General features: G+C 46.6%; 1 protein-coding gene across 6 annotated transcripts in view; it reads right to left on the reverse strand.

The window, feature by feature from the left end:
* The window catches only part of LOC118944401 (FH1/FH2 domain-containing protein 1-like), a 158,281-nt gene that overhangs the window by 35,283 nt on the left and 95,284 nt on the right, over positions 1 to 27,714 (reverse strand). Inside the window, exons 11-17 of one of the 6 annotated variants that reach the window (XM_036963274.1) lie at positions 26,133 to 26,255; positions 21,110 to 21,205; positions 18,997 to 19,026; positions 16,074 to 16,124; positions 11,430 to 11,581; positions 1,089 to 1,232; positions 464 to 681 (exon numbers count right to left, since the gene is read on the reverse strand). In XM_036963274.1, coding sequence (XP_036819169.1) covers positions 464 to 681; positions 1,089 to 1,232; positions 11,430 to 11,581; positions 16,074 to 16,124; positions 18,997 to 19,026; positions 21,110 to 21,205; positions 26,133 to 26,255 — 814 coding nt within the window. The remainder of the gene's footprint in view (positions 1 to 463; positions 682 to 1,088; positions 1,233 to 11,429; positions 11,582 to 16,073; positions 16,125 to 18,996; positions 19,027 to 21,109; positions 21,206 to 26,132; positions 26,256 to 27,714) is intronic. The other 5 variants (XM_036963277.1, XM_036963275.1, XM_036963278.1 and 2 more) reach the window with 5 other exon arrangements.

Genomic DNA, 27,714 nt, shown 5'->3' on the forward strand with positions numbered 1-27,714 from the left:
CCCACCGTCTTCCTCTCTGTTCAATAAAGTCAGAATAGATCCCCACCGTCTTCCTTATTCTGTTCAATAAAGTCAGAACAGATCCCCACTGTCTTCCTCTACCTGTTCAATAAAGTCAGAACAGATCCTCACTGTCTTCCTCTACCTGTTCAATAAAGTCAGAACAGATCCCCACTGTCTTCCTCTATCTGTTCAATAAAGTCAGAACAGATCCCCACTGTCTTCCTCTATCTGTTCAATAAAGTCAGAACAGATCCCCACTGTCATCCTCCCTCTATCGGTTAAATAAAGTCAGAACAGATCCCCACTGTCATCCTCTATCTGTTCAATAAAGTCAGAACAGATCCCCACTCTCTTCCTCTATCTGTTCAATAAAGTCAGAACAGATCCCCACTGTCCTCCTCTCTCTGTTCAATAAAGTTAGAACATTGATATAAAAAAAAAGACAGTAATGAATTCCTACCTTGAGGCTAGATAGACGTTCCTTCACACTGCTACCAGCCCTGCCCAGCCCTCTGTGGTCCTCTGGCTCTCCGGAGAGGCTCTCCTCGGGGTTGAGGTTGGGGTCAGGGTTGGTGCCTGACGGCCGCTCCCCTGAAGACCCCGAGGAGTTATTGGCGTAGAGCATGTTCAGCACGAACTTCTTCTCGTTGGAGAGGTTTTTCTGTTGGACACTGACACCTACAGGGCAGGACGGGATCAGCATATTCACACACATAGCATTAGAGATATATATATTTATATATATATTTAACCTTTATTTAACTAGGCAAGTCAGTTAAGAACAAATTATTATTTTCAATGACGGCCTAGGAACAGTGGGTTAACTGCCTGGAAGGGTCAGAGGGGGAAGGGTCAGAGGGGGAAGGGTCAGAGGAGGAAGGGGCAGAGGAGGAAGGGGCAGAAGAGGAATGGGCAGAAGAGGAATGGGCAGAGGGGGAAGGGGCAGAGGGGGAAGGGGCAGAGGGGGAAGGGGCAGAGGGGGAAGGGGCAGAGGAGGAAGGGGCAGAGGAGGAAGGGGCAGAGGGGAAGGGGCAGAGGGGAAGGGGCAGAAGATTTCAGAGGAGGGTTGGATGTTAATCTCTTGCCTGGATCATTATGGGTCGCCTGGGTGTCTGCTGGGTCAGGCTGCTCCATGGTTCTCTGGATGGGGCCAGTCTCTCCTGAGACCTGCCCCCCTGTATGGAGCTCTGGCTGGGGCCCCGTTTCTGCACCGCTGGCCTGGAACGGGGCTGTTGACACACACACACACAAAACAATAACTAAAAACATTCACAACTGAATCAACTACATTTTAAATAATGTATGAGTGAATTTCCATTTGAAATGTTACTGGCAGAGCATAACGTACTTCAGAGAAATGACCCCCCAGACTCACATTCAACTTCAATGTGAAAGGCCCTCTGCCAAAGTCTTTTCACTTGTCTGAATGCGTGTGTGTAAAAAGAGAGAGAGAGGAGACACACGAGAGAGAGAGAGAGAGAGAGGTGAGAGAGAGAGAGGAGACACACGAGAGAGAGAGAGGAGACACACGAGAGAGAGAGAGTGGCGAGAGAGAGAGAGGAGACACACGAGAGAAAGAGAGAGCGAGGCGAAAGAGAGAGAGAGCGAGGCGAAAGAGAGAGAGCGAGGCGAGAGAGAGAGAGCGAGGCGAGAGAGAGAGCGAGGCGAGAGAGAGAGCGAGGCGAGAGAGAGAGCGTGGCGAGAGAGAGTGTGAGGCGAGAGAGAGAGCGAGAGAGAGTGGAGAGAGAGACCGAGAGAGACAGAGAGAGAGTGGCGAGAGAGAGAGAGAGAGTGGAGAAAGAGAAAGAGAGTGGAGAAAGAGAGAGAGAGTGGAGAGAGAGAGCGTGGCGAGAGAGAGAGAGAGAGAGAGAGAGGCGAGAGAGAGAGAGAGTGGAGAAAGAGAGAGTGGAGAAAGAGAGAGAGAGAGGAGAAAGAGAGTGGAGAAAGAGAGAGAGAGAGAGAGAGTGGAGAGAGAGAGAGAGAGTGAGAGGCGAGAGACAGTGGCGAGAGAGAGGCGAGAGCGAGACGAGAGAGAGAGAGGCGAGAGAGAGAGAGGTGAGAGAGAGAGAGAGAGAGACAAGAGAGAGAGAGGCGAGAGAGAGACTGGCGAGAGAGAGAGAGAGTGGTAATGATAATGATAGTGATAATGTAAAGGTGTCCCCCATAATATATCACTGAAGTGTGATAATGTAGAGGTGTCCCCATAATATATCACTGAAGTGTGATAATGTAGAGGTGTCCGCATAATATATCACTGAAGTGTGATAATGTAGAGGTGTCCCCATAATATACCACTGGAGGAAGTGTGATAATGTAGAGGTGTCCCCCATAATATATCACTGGAGGAAGTGTGATAATGTACAGGTGTCCCCATAATATATCACTGAAGTGTGATAATGTAGAGGTGTCCCCCATAATATACCACTGGAGGAAGTGTGATAATGTAGGTGTCCCCATAATATACCACTGGAGGAAGTGTGATAATGTAGAGGTGTCCCCCATAATATATCACTGGAGGAAGTGTGATAATGTAGAGGTGTCCCCATAATATATCACTGGAGGAAGTGTGATAATGTAGAGGTGTCCCCCATAATATACCACTGGAGGAAGTGTGATAATGTAGAGGTGTCCCCCATAATATATCACTGGAGGAAGTGTGATAATGTACAGGTGTCCCCATAATATATCACTGAAGTGTGATAATGTAGAGGTGTCCCCCATAGTATATCACTGGAGGAAGTGTGATAATGTACAGGTGTCCCCATAATATATCACTGAAGTGTGATAATGTAGAGGTGTCCCCCATAATATCCCACTGGAGGAAGTGTGATAATGTAGAGGTGTCCCCATAATATACCACTGGAGGATGTGTGATAATGTAGAGGTGTCCCCATAATATATCACTGGAGGAAGTGTGATAATGTAGAGGTGTCCCCCATAATATACCACTGGAGGATGTGTGATAATGTAGAGGTGTCCCCATAATATATCACTGGAGGATGTGTGATAATGTAGAGGTGTCCCCATAATATATCACTGGAGGAAGTGTGATAATGTAGAGGTGTCCCCATAATATATCACTGGAGGAAGTGTGATAATGTAGAGGTGTCCCCCATAATATACCACTGGAGGATGTGTGATAATGTAGAGGTGTCCCCATAATATATCACTGGAGGATGTGTGATAATGTAGAGGTGTCCCCCATAATATATCACTGGAGGAAGTGTGATAATGTAGAGGGGTCCCCATAATATATCACTGAAGTGTGATAATGTAGAGGTGTCCCCATAATATATCACTGGAGGAAGTGTGATAATGTAGAGGTGTCCCCATAATATATCACTGGAGGATGTGTGATAATGTAGAGGTGTCCCCCATAATATATCACTGGAGGAAGTGTGATAATGTAGAGGTGTCCCCATAATATATCACTGGAGGAAGTGTGATAATGTAGAGGTGTTCCCATAATATATCACTGGAGGATGTGTGATAATGTAGAGGTGTCCCCCATAATACACTGCTCAAAAAAATAAAGGGAACACTAAAATAACACATCCTAGATCTGAATGAATGAAATATTCTTATTAAATACTTTTTTCTTTACATAGTTGAATGTTGCTGACAACAAAATCACACAAAAATTATCAATGGAAATCAAATTTATCAACCCATGGAGGTCTGGATTTGGAGTCACACTCAAAATTAAAGTGGAAAACCACACTACAGGCTGATCCAACTTTGATGTAATGTCCTTAAAACAAGTCAAAATGAGGCTCAGTAGTGTGTGTGGCTGTATGACCTCCCTACAACGCCTGGGCATGCTCCTGATGAGGTGGCGGATGGTCTCCTAAGGGATCTCCTCCCAGACCTGGACTAAAGCATCCGCCAACTCCTGGACAGTCTGTGGTGCAACGTGGCATTGGTGGATGGAGCGAGACATGATGTCCCAGATGTGCTCAATTGGATTCAGGTCTGGGGAAGGGGCGGGCCAGTCCATAGCATCAATGCCTTCCTCTTGCAGGAACTGCTGACACACTCCAGCCACATGAGGTCTAGCAGTGTCTTGCATTAGGAGGAACCCAGGGCCAACCGCACCAGCATATGGTCTCACAAGGGGTCTGAGGATCTCATCTCGGTACCTAATGGCAGTCATGCTACCTCTGGCGAGCACATGGAGGGCTGTGCGGCCCCCCAAAGAAATGCCACCCCACACCATAACTGACCCACCGCCAAACCGGTCATGCTGGAGGATGTTGCAGGCAGCAGAATGTTCTCCACGGCGTCTCCAGACTGTCACGTCTGTCACATGTGCTCAGTGTGAACCTGCTTTCATCTGTGAAGAGCACAGGGCGCCAGTGGCGAATTTGCCAAACTTGGTGTTCTCTGGCAAATGAAAAACGTCCTGCACGGTGTTGGGCTGTAAGCACAACCCCCACCTGTGGACGTTGGGCCCTCATGCCACCCTCATGGAGTCTGTTTCTGACCGTTGGAGCAGACACATGCACATTTGTGGCCTGCTGGAGGTCATTTTGCAGGGCTCTGGCAGTGCTCCTCCTGCTCCTCCTTGCACAAAGGCGGAGGTAGCGGTCCTGCTGCTGGGTTGTTGCCCTCCTACGGCCTCCTCCACGTCTCCTGATGTACTGGCCTGTCTCCTGGTAGCGCCTCCATGCTCTGGACACTACGCTGACAGACACAGCAAACCTTCTTGCCACAGCACGCATTGATGTGCCATCCTGGATGAGCTGCACTACCTGAGCCACTTGTGTGGGTTGTAGACTCCGTCTCATGCTACCACTAGAGTGAAAGCACCGCCAGCATTCAAAAGTGACTAAAACATCAGCCAGGAAGCATAGGAACTGAGAAGTGGTCTGTGGTCCCCACCTGCAGAACCACTCCTTTATTGCGGGTGTCTTGCTAATTGCCTATAATTTCCACCTGTTGTCTATTCCATTTGCACAACAGCATGTGAAATTTGTCAATCAGTGTTACTTCCTAAGTGGACAGTTTGATTTCACAGAAGTGTGATTGACTTGGAGTTACATTGTGTTGTTTAAGTGTTCCCGTTATTTTTTTGAGCAGTGTATATCGCTCCTGAACAGCACACTGACACTTGAGATGTATGGATAAGAAAATGAAGTTGCCGTTTCCAAAAAGGTTTAAGCTCAGCAGGGAATCAGTGATGCTTTGAGATCTAGTGCCGACATCAGAGTGTTTCATTAAAGAGACACAATGATCTACTTCATCTCACATCTAATGACATTTAAGTATTTGGTGATGTTCAAATTTCAGTTATTTGGCACAAAAAACTTTAGCTGTTAAAGTTGATCAAATGTGGGCCGTTCTTATGAAATATAATGCACTTTGTTTTAAGCAAATCATCAAATGAGTTATTGGTCGTCTTTCTCAAACTGTAAAGTCTCTCAAAAATGTCAATGGCACAGAACTAGTATTATCAGAGGGCCTTGGAGTTGGTCTGGAAAACTAGTATTATCAGAGGGCCTTGGAGTTGGTCAGGAAAACTAGTATTATCAGAGGGCCTTGGAGTTGGTCTGGAAAACTAGTATTACCAGAGGGCCTTGGAGTTGGTCTGGAAAACTAGTATTATCAGAGGGCCTTGGAGTTGGTCAGGAAAACTAGTATTACCAGAGGGCCTTGGAGTTGGTCTGGAAAACTAGTATTATCAGAGGGCCTTGGAGTTGGTCAGGAAAACTGGTATTATCAGAGGGCCTTGGAGTTGGTCTGGAAAACTAGTATTATCAGAGGGCCTTGGAGTTGGTCAGGAAAACTAGTATTATCAGAGGGCCTTGGAGTTGGTCAGGAAAACTAGTATTATCAGAGGGCCTTGGAGTTGGTCAGGAAAACAGAAGGTTATTCTGGCTGGAATAGTGACTCTCCCACCATGTAGAAACCACTGACATGGCAGATTTGCAAAGGACTAGAATAATATATGTGGTGTTTTGTGCTCATGCACATCATTTCATTACCCGACCTGTCCCAGTAAAACGAACCCCGTCCCAGTAAAACGAACCCCGTCCGGACAGAGCGAAGAGCTTTTCTTCTGGGGGTTTCCTGGTCAGGTCACGTGGACTCACAACAAACTTCTGCCCCTCCTCAGTCACTATTACTATTCCAGGTCTATTCCTCCTCAGTAACTATTCCAGGTCTATTCCTCCTCAGTAACTATTAACTAGTCCAGGTCTATTCCTCCTCAGTAACTATTCCAGGTCTATTCCTCCTTAGTAACTTACTATTCCAGGTCTATTCCTCCTCAGTAACTATTCCAGGTCTATTCCTCCTCAGTAACTATTCCAGGTCTATTCCTCCTCAGTAACTATTCCAGGTCTATTCCTCCTCAGTAACTATTAACTAGTCCAGGTCTATTCCTCCTCAGTAACTATTCCAGGTCTATTCCTCCTTAGTAACTTACTATTCCAGGTCTATTCCGCCTCAGTAACTATTCCAGGTCTATTCCTCCTCAGTAACTATTCCAGGTCTATTCCTCCTCAGTAACTATTCCAGGTCTATTCCTCCTCAGTAACTATTCCACGTCTATTCCTCCTCAGTAACTATTCCACGTCTATTCCTCCTCAGTAACTATTCCACGTCTATTCCTCCTCAGTAACTATTCCACGTCTATTCCTCCTCAGTAACTATTCCACGTCTATTCCTCCTCAGTAACTATTCCAGGTCTATTCCTCCTCAGTAACTATTCAACGTCTATTCCTCCTCAGTAACTATTCCAGGTCTATTCCTCCTCAGTAACTATTCCACGTCTATTCCTCCTCAGTAACTATTCCAGGTCTATTCCTCCTCAGTAACTGTTCCAATTCCAGGTCTATTCCTCCTCAATAACTGTTACTATTCCAGGTCTATTCCTCCTCAGTAACTATTCCAGGTCTATTCCTCCTCAGTAACTATTCCAGGTCTATTCCTCCTCAGTAACTATTCCACATCTATTCCTCCTCAGTAACTATTCCACGTCTATTCCTCCTCAGTAACTATTCCACGTCTATTATTCCTCAGTAACTATTCCACGTCTATTCCTCCTCAGTAACTATTCCACGTCTATTCCTCCTCAGTAACTGTTCCAATTCCAGGTCTATTCCTCCTCAGTAACTATTCCAGGTCTATTCCTCCTCAGTAACTTACTATTCCAGGTCTATTCCGCCTCAGTAACTATTCCAGGTCTATTCCTCCTCAGTAACTATTCCAGGTCTATTCCTCCTCAGTAACTATTCCAGGTCTATTCCTCCTCAGTAACTATTAACTATTCCAGGTCTATTCCTCCTCAGTAACTTACTATTCCAGGTCTATTCCTCCTCAGTAACTATTCCAGGTCTATTCCTCCTCAGTAACTATTCCACGTCTATTCCTCCTCAGTAACTATTCCACGTCTATTCCTCCTCAGTAACTATTCCACGTCTATTCCTCCTCAGTAACTATTCCAGGTCTATTCCTCCTCAGTAACTATTCCAGGTCTATTCCTCCTCAGTAACTATTCCAGGTCTATTCCTCCTCAGTAACTATTCCACGTCTATTCCTCCTCAGTAACTATTCCACGTCTATTCCTCCTCAGTAACTATTCCAGGTCTATTCCTCCTCAGTAACTATTCCACGTCTATTCCTCCTCAGTAACTATTCCACGTCTATTCCTCCTCAGTAACTATTCCAGGTCTATTCCTCCTCAGTAACTGTTCCAATTCCAGGTCTATTCCTCCTCAATAACTGTTACTATTCCAGGTCTATTCCTCCTCAGTAACTATTCCAGGTCTATTCCTCCTCAGTAACTATTCCAGGTCTATTCCTCCTCAGTAACTATTCCACGTCTATTCCTCCTCAGTAACTATTCCACGTCTATTCCTCCTCAGTAACTATTCCACGTCTATTCCTCCTCAGTAACTATTCCACGTCTATTCCTCCTCAGTAACTATTCCACGTCTATTCCTCCTCAGTAACTATTCCACGTCTATTCCTCCTCAGAAACTATTCCAGGTCTATTCCTCCTCAGTAACAGTTCCAATTCCAGGTCTATTCCTCCTCAATAACTGTTACTATTCCAGGTCTATTCCTCCTCAGTAACTATTCCAGGTCTATTCCTCCTCAGTAACTATTCCAGGTCTATTCCTCCTCAGTAACTGTTCCAATTCCAGGTCTATTCCTCCTCAATAACTGTTACTATTCCAGGTCTATTCCTCCTCAGTAACTATTCCAGGTCTATTCCTCCTCAGTAACTATTCCAGGTCTATTCCTCCTCAGTAACTATGAACTATTCCAGGTCTATTCCTCCTCAGTAACTGTTACTATTCCAGGTCTATTCCTCCTCAGTAACTGTTACTATTCCAGGTCTATTCCTCCTCAGTAACTATTCCAGGTCTATTCCTCCTCAGTAACTATTCCAGGTCTATTCCTCCTCAGTAACTATGAACTATTCCAGGTCTATTCCCCCTCAGTAAATATGACTATTCCAGGTCTATTCCTCCTTAGTAACTTACTATTCCAGGTCTATTCCGCCTCAGTAACTATTCCAGGTCTATTCCTCCTCAGTAACTATTCCAGGTCTATTCCTCCTCAGTAACTATTCCAGGTCTATTCCTCCTCAGTAACTATTAACTAGTCCAGGTCTATTCCTCCTCAGTAACTATTCCAGGTCTATTCCTCCTTAGTAACTTACTATTCCAGGTCTATTCCGCCTCAGTAACTATTCCAGGTCTATTCCTCCTCAGTAACTATTCCAGGTCTATTCCTCCTCAGTAACTATTCCAGGTCTATTCCTCCTCAGTAACTATTCCACGTCTATTCCTCCTCAGTAACTATTCCACGTCTATTCCTCCTCAGTAACTATTCCACGTCTATTCCTCCTCAGTAACTATTCCACGTCTATTCCTCCTCAGTAACTATTCCAGGTCTATTCCTCCTCAGTAACTATTCAACGTCTATTCCTCCTCAGTAACTATTCCAGGTCTATTCCTCCTCAGTAACTATTCCACGTCTATTCCTCCTCAGTAACTATTCCAGGTCTATTCCTCCTCAGTAACTGTTCCAATTCCAGGTCTATTCCTCCTCAATAACTGTTACTATTCCAGGTCTATTCCTCCTCAGTAACTATTCCAGGTCTATTCCTCCTCAGTAACTATTCCACATCTATTCCTCCTCAGTAACTATTCCACGTCTATTCCTCCTCAGTAACTATTCCACGTCTATTATTCCTCAGTAACTATTCCACGTCTATTCCTCCTCAGTAACTATTCCACGTCTATTCCTCCTCAGTAACTATTCCAGGTCTATTCCTCCTCAGTAACTGTTCCAATTCCAGGTCTATTCCTCCTCAGTAACTATTCCAGGTCTATTCCTCCTCAGTAACTTACTATTCCAGGTCTATTCCGCCTCAGTAACTATTCCAGGTCTATTCCTCCTCAGTAACTATTCCAGGTCTATTCCTCCTCAGTAACTATTCCAGGTCTATTCCTCCTCAGTAACTATTAACTATTCCAGGTCTATTCCTCCTCAGTAACTTACTATTCCAGGTCTATTCCTCCTCAGTAACTATTCCAGGTCTATTCCTCCTCAGTAACTATTCCACGTCTATTCCTCCTCAGTAACTATTCCACGTCTATTCCTCCTCAGTAACTATTCCAGGTCTATTCCTCCTCAGTAACTATTCCAGGTCTATTCCTCCTCAGTAACTATTCCAGGTCTATTCCTCCTCAGTAACTATTCCACGTCTATTCCTCCTCAGTAACTATTCCAGGTCTATTCCTCCTCAGTAACTATTCCACGTCTATTCCTCCTCAGTAACTATTCCACGTCTATTCCTCCTCAGTAACTATTCCAGGTCTATTCCTCCTCAGTAACTGTTCCAATTCCAGGTCTATTCCTCCTCAATAACTGTTACTATTCCAGGTCTATTCCTCCTCAGTAACTATTCCAGGTCTATTCCTCCTCAGTAACTATTCCAGGTCTATTCCTCCTCAGTAACTATTCCAGGTCTATTCCTCCTCAGTAACTATTCCACGTCTATTCCTCCTCAGTAACTATTCCACGTCTATTCCTCCTCAGTAACTATTCCACGTCTATTCCTCCTCAGTAACTATTCCACGTCTATTCCTCCTCAGTAACTATTCCACGTCTATTCCTCCTCAGTAACTATTCCACGTCTATTCCTCCTCAGTAACTATTCCACGTCTATTCCTCCTCAGTAACTATTCCACGTCTATTCCTCCTCAGTAACTGTTCCAATTCCAGGTCTATTCCTCCTCAATAACTGTTACTATTCCAGGTCTATTCCTCCTCAGTAACTATTCCAGGTCTATTCCTCCTCAGTAACTATTCCAGGTCTATTCCTCCTCAGTAACTATTCCAGGTCTATTCCTCCTCAGTAACTGTTCCAATTCCAGGTCTATTCCTCCTCAATAACTGTTACTATTCCAGGTCTATTCCTCCTCAGTAACTATTCCCGGTCTATTCCTCCTCAGTAACTATGAACTATTCCAGGTCTATTCCTCCTCAGTAACTGTTACTATTCCAGGTCTATTCCTCCTCAGTAACTGTTACTATTCCAGGTCTATTCCTCCTCAGTAACTATTCCAGGTCTATTCCTCCTCAGTAACTATTCCAGGTCTATTCCTCCTCAGTAACTATGAACTATTCCAGGTCTATTCCCCCTCAGTAAATATGACTATTCCAGGTCTATTCCTCCTCAGTAACTGTTACTATTCCAGGTCTATTCCCCCTCAGTAAATATGACTATTCCAGGTCTATTCCTCCTCAGTAACTGTTACTATTCCAGGTCTACTCCTCCTCAGTAACTATTCCAGGTCTATTCCTCCTCAGTAACTATTCCAGGTCTACTCCTCCTCAGTAACTATTCCAGGTCTATTCCTCCTCAGTAACTGTTACTATTCCAGGTCTATTCCTCCTCAGTAACTATTCCAGGTCTATTCCTCCTCAGTAACTATTCCAGGTCTACTCCTCCTCAGTAACTATTCCAGGTCTATTCCTCCTCGGTAACTATTCCTCCTCTATTCCAGGTCTATTCCTCCTCAGTAACTACTCCTCCTCTATTCCAGGTCTCTAATGAGAAACTCTCGAACCATCCCAGCGTGAGTTGAGGCTATGTTAGGTAACGTCCTGCCCTTGTCTGCCACTGCAGGGCCTGGTACTCTCCAATCGGACAGGATAAGGATCGAGGATCAGCCTCCTCTCGCTCCCGACAACACTTCCTCATTCTGAGGGTGTTGTGATGACGCACGCCGAGCACCATGTGCATGTCACTAACAATTAGGACAGCTCAACGAGGGCCTGAGAGGAGAGATGTTTCCAGAGTCCGGCTGTTAGGGGGTACTGTACCTGGGGCTAGGGTAGGGGCTGGTTTCAGCTGGGGTATTTGGGCTAGAGGACGAGGGTATGGCAGGGTTAGGGTACTGTACCTTCGGTGGGTGTACTGGGGCTGCTGTCTGCAGGTGAGGTCTCCTCCTCTTCCCTGGGGGACGTGACTATGGGGTCATCCTGGACCTTCTCGTGTTGGCTCCTACTCGTCTTCTCCCACTGGGTGGCGACCAGGTTGCGGAGGAAGGTGCCTCTACAGGAACACAGACACGGAGGTAACTGGAGGTGACTGAGCCGCCATGGAGGGGCGTCGACCACACCATTACGGGGCAAGCATGGCAAAAACCAAAATCACCCAGGATCACAGCGACAAAACGATAGATTAGATCAGACAGATTAGAAGAGAGAGAGAGAGAGAAAACCCACAGGACCTGAATCAGACAAACTGATTATAGTCTGGAAATACACAAATATCATTTATAACCAAAATAATTTGATGTTCATTCCCCAGAACAGATACCATACCCTGCAGCATGGCTGTGATAGCCATTACATTCCTCGGCCCCTGCCACAGATACGCTGCCCAGCGCTCTCAGATGGCAAGGTCCTAGCCAGCGACGGAAGCCAAGCCAACCACCACACCCACCACACCAGGGACTCACTCTCCCTCCCTCCCTCCCCAGGCGAGGGCTCAGCAGTGGCGGGCAGCTACTCCAGATAAAACAGGCCCCCTGGATCACTGCGATACATCACTCAGATTTACTGCTTTAATCTCCTTAAGTTAAGTCCAAAGGGACTGTAATGCAGCCGGCTATAGCCTCGTATCCCCTGTGGACCGGTTCGTACATAAAACACTCATTGAGGCTGCTAATGCTAATGCAGCCGGCTATAGCCTCGTATCCCCTGTGGACCGGTTCGTACATAAAACATTCATTTAGGCTGCTAATGCTAATGCAGCCGGCTATAGCCTCGTATCCCCTGTGGACCGGTTCGTACATAAAACACTCATTTAGGCTGCTAATGCTAATGCAGCCGGCTATAGCCTCGTATCCCCTGTGGACCGGTTCGTACATAAAACACTCATTGAGGCTGCTAATGCTAATGCAGCCGGCTATAGCCTCGTATCCCCTGTGGACCGGTTCGTACATAAAACACTCATTGAGGCTGCTAATGCTAATGCAGCCGGCTATAGCCTCGTATCCGGTTCGTACATAAAACACTCATTGAGGCTGCTAATGCTAATGCAGCCGGCTATAGCCTCGTATCCCCTGTGGACCGGTTCGTACATAAAACACTCATTGAGGCTGCTAATGCTAATGCAGCCGGCTATAGCCTCGTATCCCCTGTGGACCGGTTCGTACATAAAACACTCATTGGGGCTGCTAATGCTAATGCAGCCGGCTATAGCCTCGTATCCCCTGTGGACCGGTTCGTACATAAAACACTCATTGGGGCTGCTAATGCTAATGCAGCCGGCTATAGCCTCGTATCCCCTGTGGACCGGTTCGTACATAAAACACTCATTGGGGCTGCTAATGCTAATGCAGCCGGCTATAGCCTCGTATCCCCTGTGGACCGGTTCGTACATAAAACACTCATTGGGGCTGCTAATGCTAATGCAGCCGGCTATAGCCTCGTATCCCCTGTGGACCGGTTCGTACATAAAACACTCATTGGGGCTGCTAATGCTAATGCAGCCGGCTATAGCCTCGTATCCCCTGTGGACCGGTTCGTACATAAAACACTCATTGGGGCTGCTAATGCTAATGCAGCCGGCTATAGCCTCGTATCCCCTGTGGACCGGTTCGTACATAAAACACTCATTGGGGCTGCTAATGCTAATGCAGCCGGCTATAGCCTCGTATCCCCTGTGGACCGGTTCGTACATAAAACACTCATTGGGGCTGCTAATGCTAATGCAGCCGGCTATAGCCTCGTATCCCCTGTGGACCGGTTCGTACATAAAACACTCATTGAGGCTGCTAATGCTAATGCAGCCGGCTATAGCCTCGTATCCCCTGTGGACCGGTTCGTACATAAAACACTCATTGGGGCTGCTAATGCTAATGCAGCCGGCTATAGCCTCGTATCCCCTGTGGACCGGTTCGTACATAAAACACTCATTGAGGCTGCTAATGCTAATGCAGCCGGCTATAGCCTCGTATCCCCTGTGGACCGGTTCGTACATAAAACACTCATTGGGGCTGCTAATGCTAATGCAGCCGGCTATAGCCTCGTATCCCCTGTGGACCGGTTCGTACATAAAACACTCATTGAGGCTGCTAATGCTAATGCAGCCGGCTATAGCCTCGTATCCCCTGTGGACCGGTTCGTACATAAAACACTCATTGAGGCTGCTAATGCTAATGCAGCCGGCTATAGCCTCGTATCCCCTGTGGACCGGTTCGTACATAAAACACTCATTGGGGCTGCTAATGCTAATGCAGCCGGCTATAGCCTCGTATCCCCTGTGGACCGGTTCGTACATAAAACACTCATTGAGGCTGCTAATGCTAATGCAGCCGGCTATAGCCTCGTATCCCCTGTGGACCGGTTCGTACATTAAACACTCATTGGGGCTGCTAATGCTAATGCAGCCGGCTATAGCCTCGTATCCCCTGTGGACCGGTTCGTACATTAAACACTCATTGAGGCTGCTAATGCTAATGCAGCCGGCTATAGCCTCGTATCCCCTGTGGACCGGTTCGTACATAAAACACTCATTGGGGCTGCTAATGCTAATGCAGCCGGCTATAGCCTCGTATCCCCTGTGGACCGGTTCGTACATAAAACACTCATTGGGGCTGCTAATGCTAATGCAGCCGGCTATAGCCTCGTATCCCCTGTGGACCGGTTCGTACATTAAACACTCATTTAGGCTGCTAATGCTAATGCAGCCGGCTATAGCCTCGTATCCCCTGTGGACCGGTTCGTACATTAAACACTCATTTAGGCTGCTAATGCTAATGCAGCCGGCTATAGCCTCGTATCCCCTGTGGACCGGTTCGTACATAAAACACTCATTGGGGCTGCTAATGCTAATGCAGCCGGCTATAGCCTCGTATCCCCTGTGGACCGGTTGGTACATAAAACACTCATTGAGGCTGCTAATGCTAATCCAGGAACACCATGCTAGAGTAGCTAATGCTAATCCAGGAACACCATGCTAGAGTAGCTAATGCTAATCCAGGAACACCATGCTAGTGTAGCTAATGCTAATCCCAGGAACACCATGCTAGAGTAGCTAATGCTAATCCAGGAACACCATGCTAGAGTAGCTAATGCTAATCCCAGGAACACCATGCTAGAGTAGCTAATGCTAATCCAGGAACACCATGCTAGAGTAGCTAATGCTAATCCAGGAACACCATGCTAGAGTAGCTAATGCTAATCCAGGAAGACCATGCTAGAGTAGCTACTGCTAATCCAGGAAGACCATGCTAGAGTAGCTAATGCTAATCCAGGAAGACCATGCTAGAGTAGCTAATGCTAATCCAGGAACACCATGCTAGAGTAGCTACTGCTAATCCAGGAACACCATGCTAGAGTAGCTAATGCTAATCCAGGAACACCATGCTAGAGTAGCTAATGCTAATCCAGGAACACCATGCTAGAGTAGCTAATGCTAGTCCAGGAACACCATGCTAGAGTAGCTAATGCTAGTCCCGGTCCACGCTAGAGAGTTCTAAAACAAATCAGACCTGGGGGTGAAAAAAAACAGACTGCTGGAATCTGATTGGCTGAACGCAATAGGGAACATCCGGGATTAGCATTAGCTACTCTAGCATGGTGGTGGGAAATGGTGTTCTGGGATTAGCATTAGCTACTCTAGCATGGTGGTGGGAAATGGTGTTCTGGGATTAGCATTAGCTACTCTAGATGTTGAGCATGACGTTTCTCTTTAGCTTCATTCTGCTCTGTCTGTGTCTTGAACCTGTCAATCAATGTTCATGATTAAAACCCTGTTAAATTGATTGGTTGAACCGGACTTTAAATCATAAACCGCAGACCCCACACCACACCGTTAATATCAACACACCATTTCAAAATGGACGCCAACACACCATAACACCCAGGCTATGTCCCATTTGGCACCCTATTCAATACATAGTCCTGTTGACCATTAAAACCCTATTGGCTCTGGTCTAAAGTAGTACCACTATATTAGGGAATAGGGCTCTGGTCTATAGTAGTACCACTATATTAGGGAATAGGGCTCTGGTCTAGAGTAGTACCACTATATAGGGAATAGGGCTCTGGTCTATAGTAGTACCACTATATAGGGAATAAGGCTCTGGTCTATAGTAGTACCACTATATAGGGAATAGGTCTCTGGTCTATAGTAGTACCACTATATAGGGAATAGGGCTCTGGTCTATAGTAGTACCACTATATAGGGAATAGGGCTCTGGTCTATAGTAGTACCACTATATAGGGAATAGGGCTCTGGTCTATAGTAGTACCACTATATAGGGAATAGGGCTCTGGTCTATAGTAGTACCACTATATAGGGAATAGGGCTCTGGTCTATAGTAGTACCACTATATAGGGAATAGGGCTCGGGTCTGTAGTAGTACCACTATATAGGGAATAGGGCTCTGGTCTAAAGTAGTACCACTATAATAGGGAATAGGGTGCCATTTGGAACACACCCATGACCCCTAGCTCCCAGAAAGCAGCAGCAGGCTCCAAAGCAGGTCGGCCACCTCCCATCATGCAACATGACGCTCCATAACCGTACTTACTGAAACTTCCTAAGGACGGGCTTGTCCATATTAACGTTACAGTCCTCTGGGCTGGGGAGATAACATTAGTTTAAACCTCTACAGTACATATCAACCAATCACCGACACACTACGACACACAAGCTCCTCATATAGACAGAGAGCTGGCTGATGGATGAGATTATGAGCATGGTAACCCTGGTCTCCAAGCTCCTCATATAGACAGAGTGCTGGCTGATGGATGAGATTATGAGCATGGTAACCCTGGTCTCCAAGCTCCTCATATAGACAGAGTGCTGGCTGATGGATGAGATTATGAGCATGGTAACCCTGGTCTCCAAGCTCCTCATATAGACAGAGACAGTGAGCATGGTAACCCTGGTCTCCAAGCTCCTCATATAGACAGAGACAGTGAGCATGGTAACCCTGGTCTCCAAGCTCCTCATATAGACAGAGACAGTGAGCATGGTAACCCTGGTCTCCAAGCTCCTCATATAGACAGAGACAGTGAGCATGGTAACCCTGGTCTCCAAGCTCCTCATATAGACAGAGACAGTGGGCATGGTAACCCTGGTCTCCATGGTAATGAGAACATCTGAACAGAAGGTGATAGTCATACCATTGTGTCATCATTGCATTCCAAACTGACTCATCAGAACCAGTTCCATGCAGCTGTTGAAACCATTCATAAAATATGCAACGTACAGACATCACTCCTCCATTTCCTGGTTGCAAAAATTCTAAATTGTTCCCCTAATTTCAGTTTATATGACAAAACAAACACATCTAGTATAGAGAATCATTGTACCATCTAAACTGCCGTGAAATATATTTTCGATAACCCAAAAATATAGTATTTTCAGCTGTTTGACGCTGGTGAACAAAACAGACAGTAAAAAGACACAAACAACTAAACAGAAGAATGGGAAGCAGAAAACAAATAGCACCAATAGAACAGATCTGACACTTCTTAGACTTTCAATGAGAATGACAGATCTATAACTCGTATTGCTATGTGAAATTTGGTCAGGTAAGCCAAAAGGTGACATGGTGCAGCTTTAAAACAGAAGAGAGGGTTTAAACATCTGAACAGAAACAGAGGCAGGCCAGGGAAAGAAAAGAGAGGGTTTAAACATCTGAACAGAAACAGAGGCAGGAAAGAGAAGAGAGGGTTTAAACATCTGAACAGAAACAGAGGCAGGACAGAGAAAGAGAGGGTTTAAACATCTGAACAGAAACAGAGGCAGGAAAGAGAAGAGAGGGTTTAAACATCTGAACAGAAACAGAGGCAGGACAGAGAAAGAGAGGGTTTAAACATCTGAACAGAAACAGAGGCAGGCCAGGGAAAGAGAAGAGAGGGTTTAAACATCTGAACAGAAACAGAGGCAGGCCAGAGAAAGAGAAGAGAGGGTTTAAACATCTGAACAGAAACAGAGGCAGGAAAGAGAAGAGAGGGTTTAAACATCTGAACAGAAACAGAGGCAGGAAAGAGAAGAGAGGGTTTAAACATCTGAACAGAAACAGAGGCAGGAAAGAGAAGAGAGGGTTTAAACACCTGAACAGAAACCGAGGCAGGCCAGGGAAGAGAGGGTTTAAACATCTGAACAGAAACCGAGGCAGGCCAGGGAAAGAAAAGAGAGGGTTTAAACATCTGAACAGAAACCGAGGCAGGCCAGGGAAGAGAGGGTTTAAACATCTGAACAGAAACCGAGGCAGGCCAGGGAAGAGAGGGTTTAAACATCTGAACAGAAACCGAGGCAGGCCAGGGAAAGAGAAGAGAGGGTTTAAACACCTGAACAGAAACCGAGGCAGGCCAGGGAAGAGAGGGTTTAAACATCTGAACAGAAACCGAGGCAGGCCAGGGAAAGAGAAGAGAGGGTTTAAACACCTGAACAGAAACAGAGGCAGGCCAGGGAAGAGAGGGTTTAAACATCTGAACAGAAACCGAGGCAGGCCAGGGAAAGAAAAGAGAGGGTTTAAACATCTGAACAGAAACAGAGGCAGGAAAGAGAAGAGAGGGTTTAAACATCTGAACAGAAACAGAGGCAGGCCAGGGAAAGAGAAGAGAGGGTTTAAACATCTGAACAGAAACAGAGACAGGCCAGGGAAAGAAAATAGCTGAAAATTGGAGCAGCGTAGCAAGCATTTTTCCACTGTTGTTTCACCCGTTGCCAGAATCAGTCTTGCTCCGGGTATTAAACCTTTTGCCCTATATGGTTCTATCAACAGAATGGGATGTTAATCATTTATACTGTAAGTTATACCATAATTCAGCCTCAATGTGATGCTAGATACTGTACCCAGTGACAGAATATGGTAACCCTCTTTAGCTATACAGCTAACGTACCAGAATATGGTAAACCCTCTTTAGCTATACAGCTAACGTACCAGAATATGGTAAACCCTCTTTAGCTATACAGCTAACGTACCAGAATATGGTAACCCTCTTTAGCTATACAGCTAACGTACCAGAATATGGTAAACCCTCTTTAGCTAGAAAGCTAACGTACCAGTGACAGAATATGGTAACCCTCTTTAGCTATAAAGCTAACGTACCATTGACAGCCCTCTTACATAAGGCCTGAATATAAGTCTCTAATTGGGGATTTGAATTGACAGGTCCATCTGTTGGTTGTTGTCAGGAAGTCTGAACAGCGTGGCGCCTCCCTCCCTCCCTCCTCATCCATGCTCCCTCCCTCCCTCCCTCCCATGCTTCATCCTCCCTCCCTCCCTCCCTCCCTCCCTCCCTCCCTCCCTCCCTCCCTCATCCATGCTTCATCACTCCCCCTCTTCCTCCCTCCATCCTTCCCTCCTCTCTTCCTCCATCTCGTTCCCGCTCTCTCTCTGTCTCATTCCTTTAAATGACTAACTATCATAATGATTTAAAATCACAACAGCACCTCACAGAAAGTCACATTCTTTGGCCGTGCAGAGGGCTACTCACCAAACGGCACTGTGGCTGGCCTGCTCAGAGCTGCACAAGGAGAGGAAGAGTGGACGGAGGGAGGGGAGGAATTTTGGGCAACCACAACAGCAAGGAAAGAGATCAGGATGGCAGCCAGACATTATGAAGGAGGGGGAGAGGAGAGAGGAGAGAGGGGAGAGGAGAGAGGGGAAGAGAGGAGAGAGGGGAAGAGAGGAGAGAGGGGAAGAGAGGAGAGAGGGGAAGAGAGGAGAGAGGAGAGAGGGGAAGGAGGAGGACAGGAGAGAGGGAAGGAGGAGGACAGGAGAGAGGGGAGGAGGAGGACAGGAGAGAGGGGAGGAGGAGGACAGGAGAGAGGGGAGGAGGAGGACAGGGGAGAGGGGGAGGAGGAGGACAGGAGAGAGGGGAGGAGGAGGACAGGGGAGAGGGGAGGAGGAGGACAGGAGAGAGGGGAGGAGGAGGACAGGAGAGAGGGAAAGGAGGAGGACAGGAGAGAGGGAAAGGAGGAGGACAGGAGAGAGGGAAAGGAGGAGGACAGGAGAGAGAGAAAAGGAGGAGGGACAGGAGAGAGGGAAGATGAGGACAGGAGAGAGGGAAGATGAGGACAGGAGAGAGGGAGGAGGAAGAGAGGGAAGGAGGAAGAGAGAGAGACAGAAGAGGAAAGAGGGAGTAAAACACACAGAAGGGGGAGAGAGAGTCAGAGACAAAGCTGACATGAATAGAGAGGGAAGTAAGGACTGGTAATTCAGTAAAGATGATGTAGAGTCAATGATACAAACCATTAGACACTCACTATTTATAACATCTAGCAGAAACAAAGGGAGGTTGAAGACAAATGACGATGTCTCTTAAAATGATCACCAACAAATGATTTCATGTCAGTGAGCTGGTTGTCCATCCAAAACAGCAGCGCATTTAAAAGCTCAATGGTGGACATCAGGCACCTCAAATAATAAACTAGTCACCACACTGCCAAACACTGGTGAAGGTTATCTATAACAATGGGTGATGGCTATTCCTATTAGTGAAACACTGGAAGGTATATAACCCCCCCCCCCCCCCCTGCTTTCATCATAACAACAGTGACCCTCAGCAGGTATATAACCCCCCCCCCCCCCCCTGCTTTCATCATAACAACAGTGACCCTCAGCAGGTATATAACCCCCCCCCCCTGCTTTCATCATAACAACAGTGACCCTCAGCAGGTATATAACCCCCCCCCCCCCCCCCTGCTTTCATCATAACAACAGTGACCCTCAGCAGGTATATACCCCCCCCTGCTTTCATCACAACAACAGTGACCCTCAGCAGGTATATAACCCCCCCCTCCCCCCTGCTTTCATCATAACAACAGTGACCCTCAGCAGGTATATAACCCCCCCTCCCCCCTGCTTTCATCATAGCAACAGTGACCCTCAGCAGGTATATAACCCCCCCCTGCTTTCATCATAACAACAGTGACCCTCAGCAGGTATATACCCCCCCTCCCCCCTGCTTTCATCATAATAACAGTGACCCTCAGCAGGTATATAACCCCCCCCCCCCCGCTTTCATCATAACAACAGTGACCCTCAGCAGGTATATAACCCCCCCTTGCTTTCATCATAACAACAGTGACCCTCAGCAGGAATATAACCCCCCCCCCTGCTTTCATCATAACAACAGTGACCCTCAGCAGGTATATAACCCCCCCCCCCCCCGCTTTCATCATAACAACAGTGACCCTCAGCAGGTATATAACCCCCCCTTGCTTTCATCATAACAACAGTGACCCTCAGCAGGAATATAACCCCCCCCCCCCGCTTTCATCATAACAACAGTGACCCTCAGCAGGTATATAACCCCCCCTTGCTTTCATCATAACAACAGTGACCCTCAGCAGGTATATAACCCCCCCCCCCCCCCCTGCTTTCATCATAACAACAGTGACCCTCAGCAGGTATATAACCCCCCCCCCTGCTTTCATCATAACGCTGATAAACGTCTCTGTCCCCCCTGGTCTCTGTACAGCACTTTGAGATATCAGCTGATGTACGAAGGGCTATATAAATACATTTGATTTCATTTGGTCTCTGTCCCCTGGTCTCTGTCCCCTGGTCTCTGTCCCCCCGGTCTGTTCAGTATCAGAACTCACCTGAAGGTGTTCCTCTCTGTCTTGTTCCCGTGTTGCACCGGGACCGTCTGGGGCTGCTGTTGCTTCTCAGGGCCAGCCAAGTCAGTAGGAGACGGGCTGAGGACGGGCCGACGGACGGGAGGGAAAAACACACACAGAGGGAGAGAGTGAGGAGCAAGGGTTGCCAAGGCAACAGCAGTACACAACACACACTTCAGCGTCTCCACACAAAAGTGTTTCCTGTTACTCCTCTGAGACAGGGCTCCAAAACAAGGGGGGTGCAGAGAGTGAAAAAGGGTGTTTGTGTGAGCGAGAGTGTGTGTGAGTATGTGTGAGTGTGTGTGTGTGTTTGTGTGTGTCTTTGTTTGTGTGTGTGTGTGTGAGTGTGTGTGTCTTTGTTTGTGTGTGTGTGTGTGTGAGAGAGGGAGTGTGAGTGAGTGTATGTGTGAGAGAGTGAGTGAGTGAGTGAGTGAGTGTGAGAGAGTGAGTGAGTGTGAGTGTGTGTGTGTGTGTGAGAGTGAGTGAGTGAGTGAGTGAGTGAGTGAGTGAGTGAGTGAGTGAGTGAGTGAGTGAGTGAGTGAGTGAGTGAGTGAGTGCCTCATCGTTTCTACGAGACAGAATAGTTGTAACTTGTTTTTCCAGCAGGCGCTAGTTTGTCAGTGTGTGGGACTGTGAGCGGTCACACATGATGTCAGTCACAGTGGAGGGTGTCCTTAACTAGCTAGTGACTGGACTCAACTAGTATCAGGAGACATTGGTTTAACTAGCTAGTGACTGAACTAGTATCTGGAGACATTGGTTTAACTAGCTAGTGACTGAACTAGTATCTGGAGACATTGGTTTAACTAGCTAGTGACTGAACTAGTATCTGGAGACATTGGTTTAACTAGCTAGTGACTGAACTAGTATCTGGAGACATTGGTTTAGCTAGCTAGTGACTGAACTAGTATCTGGAGACATTGGTTTAGCTAGCTAGAGACTGAACTAGTGTCTAGAGACATTGGTTTAACTAGCTAGTGACTGGACTCAACAAGTATCTGGAGACATTGGTTTAACTAGCTAGTGACTGAACTAGTATCTGGAGACATTGGTTTAACTAGCTAGTGACTGGACTCAACTAGTATCTGGAGACATTGGTTTAACTAGCTAGTGACTGAACTAGTATCTGGAGACATTGGTTTAACTAGCTAGTGACTGGACTCAACTAGTATCTGGAGACATTGGTTTAACTAGCTAGTGACTGGACTCAACCAGTATCTGGAGACATTGGTTTAACTAGCTAGTGACTGAACTAGTATCTGGAGACATTGGTTTAACTAGCTAGTGACTGAACTAGTATCTGGAGACATTGGTTTAACTAGCTAGTGACTGAACTAGTATCTGGAGACATTGGTTTAACTAGCTAGTGACTGAACTAGTATCTGGAGACATTGGTTTAGCTAGCTAGTGACTGAACTAGTATCTGTAGACATTGGTTTAGCTAGCTAGAGACTGAACTAGTGTCTAGAGACATTGGTTTAACTAGCTAGTGACTGGACTCAACAAGTATCTGGAGACATTGGTTTAACTAGCTAGTGACTGAACTAGTATCTGGAGACATTGGTTTAACTAGCTAGTGACTGGACTCAACTAGTATCTGGAGACATTGGTTTAACTAGCTAGTGACTGAACTAGTATCTGGAGACATTGGTTTAACTAGCTAGTGACTGGACTCAACTAGTATCTGGAGACATTGGTTTAACTAGCTAGTGACTGGACTCAACCAGTATCTGGAGACATTGGTTTAGCTAGCTTGTGACTGAACTAGTATCTGGAGACATTGGTTTAGCTAGCTAGTGACTGAACTAGTGTCTAGAGACATTGGTTTAACTAGCTAGTGACTGGACTCAACCAGTATCTGGAGACATTGGTTTAACTAGCTAGTGACTGAACTAGTATCTGGAGACATTGGTTTAACTAGCTAGTGACTGAACTAGTATCTGGAGACATTGGTTTAACTAGCTAGTGACTGAACTAGTATCTGGAGACATTGGTTTAACTAGCTAGAGACTGAACTAGTGTCTAGAGACATTGGTTTAACTAGCTAGTGACTGGACTCAACCAGTATCTGGAGACATTGGTTTAGCTAGCTTGTGACTGAACTAGTATCTGGAGACATTGGTTTAATTAGCTAGAGACTGAACTAGTATCTGGAGACATTGGTTTAACTAGCTAGTGACTGGACTCAACCAGTATCTGGAGACATTGGTTTAGCTAGCTTGTGACTGAACTAGTATCTGGAGACATTGGTTTAGCTAGCTAGTGACTGAACTAGTGTCTAGAGACATTGGTTTAACTAGCTAGTGACTGGACTCAACTAGTATCTGGAGACATTGGTTTAACTAGCTAGTGACTGTATCTGGAGACATTGGATACATTGGAGAGACTACTGAATACCTCCTGTCCAGGCTGACATCACCAGACAACATTACTGAACCGGTCCTCTCCTGAATACCTCCTGTCCAGGCTGACATCAACAGACAACATTACTGAACCGGTCCTCTCCTGAAAACCTCCTGTCCAGGCTGACATCACCAGACAACATTACTGAACTTACTGAATGGTAAGTTGGTAAGTTGGTGGTTGAAGATATCCCTCTAGTGGTGTGGGGGCTGTGCTTTGGCAAAGTGGGTGGGGTTATATCCTTCCTGTTTGGCCCTGTCCGGGGGTGTCCTCGGATGGGGCCACAGTGTCTCCTGACCCCTCCTGTCTCAGCCTCCAGTATTTATGCTGCAGTAGTTTATGTGTCGGGGGGCTGGGGTCAGTTTGTTATATCTGGAGTACTTCTCCTGTCCTATTTGGTGTCCTGTGTGAATCTAAGTGTGCGTTCTCTAATTCTCTCCTTCTCTCTTTCTCTCTCTCGGAGGACCTGAGCCCTAGGACCATGCCCCAGGACTACCTGACATGATGACTCCTTGCTGTCCCCAGTCCACCTGACCGTGCTGCTGCTCCAGTTTCAACTGTTCTGCCTTATTATTATTCGACCATGCTGGTCATTTATGAACATTTGAACATCTTGACCATGTTCTGTTATAATCTCCACCCGGCACAGCCGGAAGAGGACTGGCCATCCCACATATGCTCTCTCTAATTCTCTCTTTCTTTCTCTCTCTCGGAGGACCTGAGCCCTAGGACCATGCCCCAGGAATACCTGACATGATGACTCCTTGCTGTCCCCAGTCCACCTGACCGTGCTGCTGCTCCAGTTTCAACTGTTCTGCCTTATTATTATTCGACCATGCTGGTCATTTATGAACATTTGAACATCTTGACCATGTTCTGTTATAATCTCCACCCGGCACAGCCAGAAGAGGACTGGCCACCCCACATAGCCTGGTTCCTCTCTAGGTTTCTTCCTAGGTTTTGGCCTTTCTAGGGAGTTTTTCCTAGCCACCGTGCTTCTACACCTGCATTGCTTGCTGTTTGGGGTTTTAGGCTGGGTTTCTGTACAGCACTTTGAGATATCAGCTGATGTACGAAGGGCTATATAAATAAATTTGATTTGATTTGAACCGGTCCTCTACTGAATACCTCCTGTTCAGGCTGACATCACCAGACAACATTACTGAACCGGTCCTCTCCTGAATACCTCCTGTCCAGGCTGACATCACCAGACAACATTACTGAACCGGTCCTCTCCTGAATACCTCCTGTCCAGGCTGACATCACCAGACAACATTACTGAACCGGTCCTCTCCTGAATACCTCCTGTCCAGGCTGACATCACCAGACAACATTACTGAACCGGTCCTCTCCTGAATACCTCCTGTCCAGGCTGACATCACCAGACAACATTACTGAACCGGTCCTCTCCTGAATACCTCCTGTCCAGGCTGACATCATCTAAGAGAAAGGATGAACTAAGTGCTTTTCTCCAGCTGTGTTAAAGCACAGAGCAGAGTCCCAAATCGCACCCTATTCCCTTATGTAGTGCACTACTTTAGACCAGAGGCAGAGCACTAGTAGTGCACTACTTTAGACCAGAGCCCATGGCTCTCTCCTGGTCTGCATCCCAAATGGAACTCTATTCCCTATAGGGCTCTGGTTAAAAGTAGTGCACTATTTAGAGAATAGGGTGCCATTTGGGACTCAACCAGGCGAGAGCAGGGCACAAGCCCTCTTCAGTGGGTTAAGACTGATCCTCTCCTTTCACTGCCACTTTAATTAGTCAGACCTCTGTGGTCCCAGGTTCTCAGGAAGCTTTAATGGACTTTACCACAGTAGAAACATGAGTGAGTGAATGAGATGGTGAGTACGTGAATGAATGAGAGATCCAGAGAGACAGAGAGAGAGAGAGACAGAGAGACAGAGAGAGAGACCCAGAGAGATCGAGAGAGAGACCCAGAGAGATCGAGAGAGAGACCCAGAGAGATCGAGAGAGAGACCCAGAGAGACCGAGAGAGAGACCCAGAGAGACCGAGAGAGAGACCCAGAGAGACCGAGAGAGAGACCCAGAGAGACCGAGAGAGAGACCCAGAGAGACCGAGAGAGAGACCCAGAGAGACCGAGAGAGAGACCCAGAGAGACCGAGAGAGAGACCCAGAGAGATCGAGAGAGACCGAGAGAGATCGAGAGAGAGATCGAGAGAGAGACCTAGAGAGAGACCCAGAGAGACCCAGAGAGAGACCCAGAGAGACTCAGAGAGACCCAGAGAGACCCAGAGAGAGACCCAGAGAGACTCAGAGAGAGACCCAGAGAGAGACCCAGAGAGATCGAGAGAGAGACCCAGAGAGAGACCCAGAGAGAGACCCAGAGAGACTCAGAGAGACTCAGAGAGACTCAGAGAGAGACTCAGACTCAGAGAGAGACTCAGAGAGAGACTCAGAGAGAGACTCAGAGAGAGACTCAGAGAGAGACTCAGAGAGAGACAGAGAGAGACAGAGAGAGACAGAGAGAGACAGAGAGAGACAGAGAGAGACAGAGAGACAGAGAGAGACAGAGAGACAGAGAGACAGAGAGACAGAGAGAGACAGAGAGACAGAGGGTGATGGAGGTGTAGTCAGACCTGCTTGCGGCTCGAGAAGCAGAAGGAGCAGGTTCTTCAGAGATGGAACCAGCCTTGTTAAAGTGCCGTGACCTCCTACTGATCCCCAAGGCAGACATGTGGTGACTGAGGAATGATCGCCCCCTAGTGGCCAGGACAGGACAGGAGAGAGAGGAGAGAGAGGAGAGGGGTAACAACCATGGGTTCATGATGGCTGCTTATCAGATGGCACCCAAAATAGTGCACTACTTTAAACCAGAGCACAATATAGGGAATAGGGTGCCATAGGGCTCTGGCCTAAAGTAGTGCACTATATACAGTGCCTTGCGAAAGTATTCGGCCCCCTTGAACTTTGCGACCTTTTGCCACATTTCAGGCTTCAAACATAAAGATATAAAACTGTATTTTTTTGTGAAGAATCAACAACAAGTGGGACACAATCATGAAGTGGAACGACATTTATTGGATATTTCAAACTTTTTTAACAAATCAAAAACTGAAAAATTGGGCGTGCAAAATTATTCAGCCCCTTTACTTTCAGTGCAGCAAACTCTCTCCAGAAGTTCAGTGAGGATCTCTGAATGATCCAATGTTGACCTAAATGACTAATGATGATAAATACAATCCACCTGTGTGTAATCAAGTCTCCGTATAAATGCACCTGCACTGTGATAGTCACAGAGGTCCGTTAAAAGCTCAGAGAGCATCATGAAGAACAAGGAACACACCAGGCAGGTCCGAGATACTGTTGTGAAGAAGTTTAAAGCCGGATTTGGATACAAAAATATTTCCCAAGCTTTAAACATCCCAAGGAGCACTGTGCAAGCAATACTATTGAAATGGAAGGAGTATCAGACCACTGCAAATCTACCAAGACCTGGCCGTCCCTCTAAACTTTCAGCTCATACAAGGAGAAGACTGATCAGAGATGCAGCCAAGAGGCCCATGATCACTCTGGATGAACTGCAGAGATCTACAGCTGAGGTGGGAGACTCTGTCCATAGGACAACAATCAGTCGTATATTGCACAAATCTGGCCTTTATGGAAGAGTGGCAAGAAGAAAGCCATTTCTTAAAGATATCCATAAAAAGTGTCGTTTAAAGTTTGCCACAAGCTACCTGGGAGACACACCAAACATGTGGAAGAAGGTGCTCTGGTCAGAAGAAACCAAAATTGAACTTTTTGGCAACAATGCAAAACGTTATGTTTGGCGTAAAAGCAACACAGCTGAACACACCATCCCCACTGTCAAACATGGTGGTGGCAGCATCATGGTTTGGGCCTGCTTTTCTTCAGCAGGGACAGGGAAGATGGTTAAAATTGATGGGAAGATGGATGGAGCCAAATACAGGACCATTCTGGAAGAAAACCTGATGGAGTCTGCAAAAGACCTGAGACTGGGATGGAGATTTGTCTTCCAACAAGACAATGATCCAAAACATAAAGCAAAATCTACAATGGAATGGTTCAAAAATAAACATATCCAGGTGTTAGAATGGCCAAGTCAAAGTCCAGACCTGAATCCAATCGAGAATCTGTGGAAAGAACTGAAAACTGCTGTTCACAAATGCTCTCCATCCAACCTCACTGAGCTCGAGCTGT

Source organism: Oncorhynchus mykiss, chromosome 26 (genome assembly GCF_013265735.2).
Source record: "Oncorhynchus mykiss isolate Arlee chromosome 26, USDA_OmykA_1.1, whole genome shotgun sequence".
NCBI classification, from domain to species: Eukaryota; Metazoa; Chordata; class Actinopteri; order Salmoniformes; family Salmonidae; genus Oncorhynchus; species Oncorhynchus mykiss.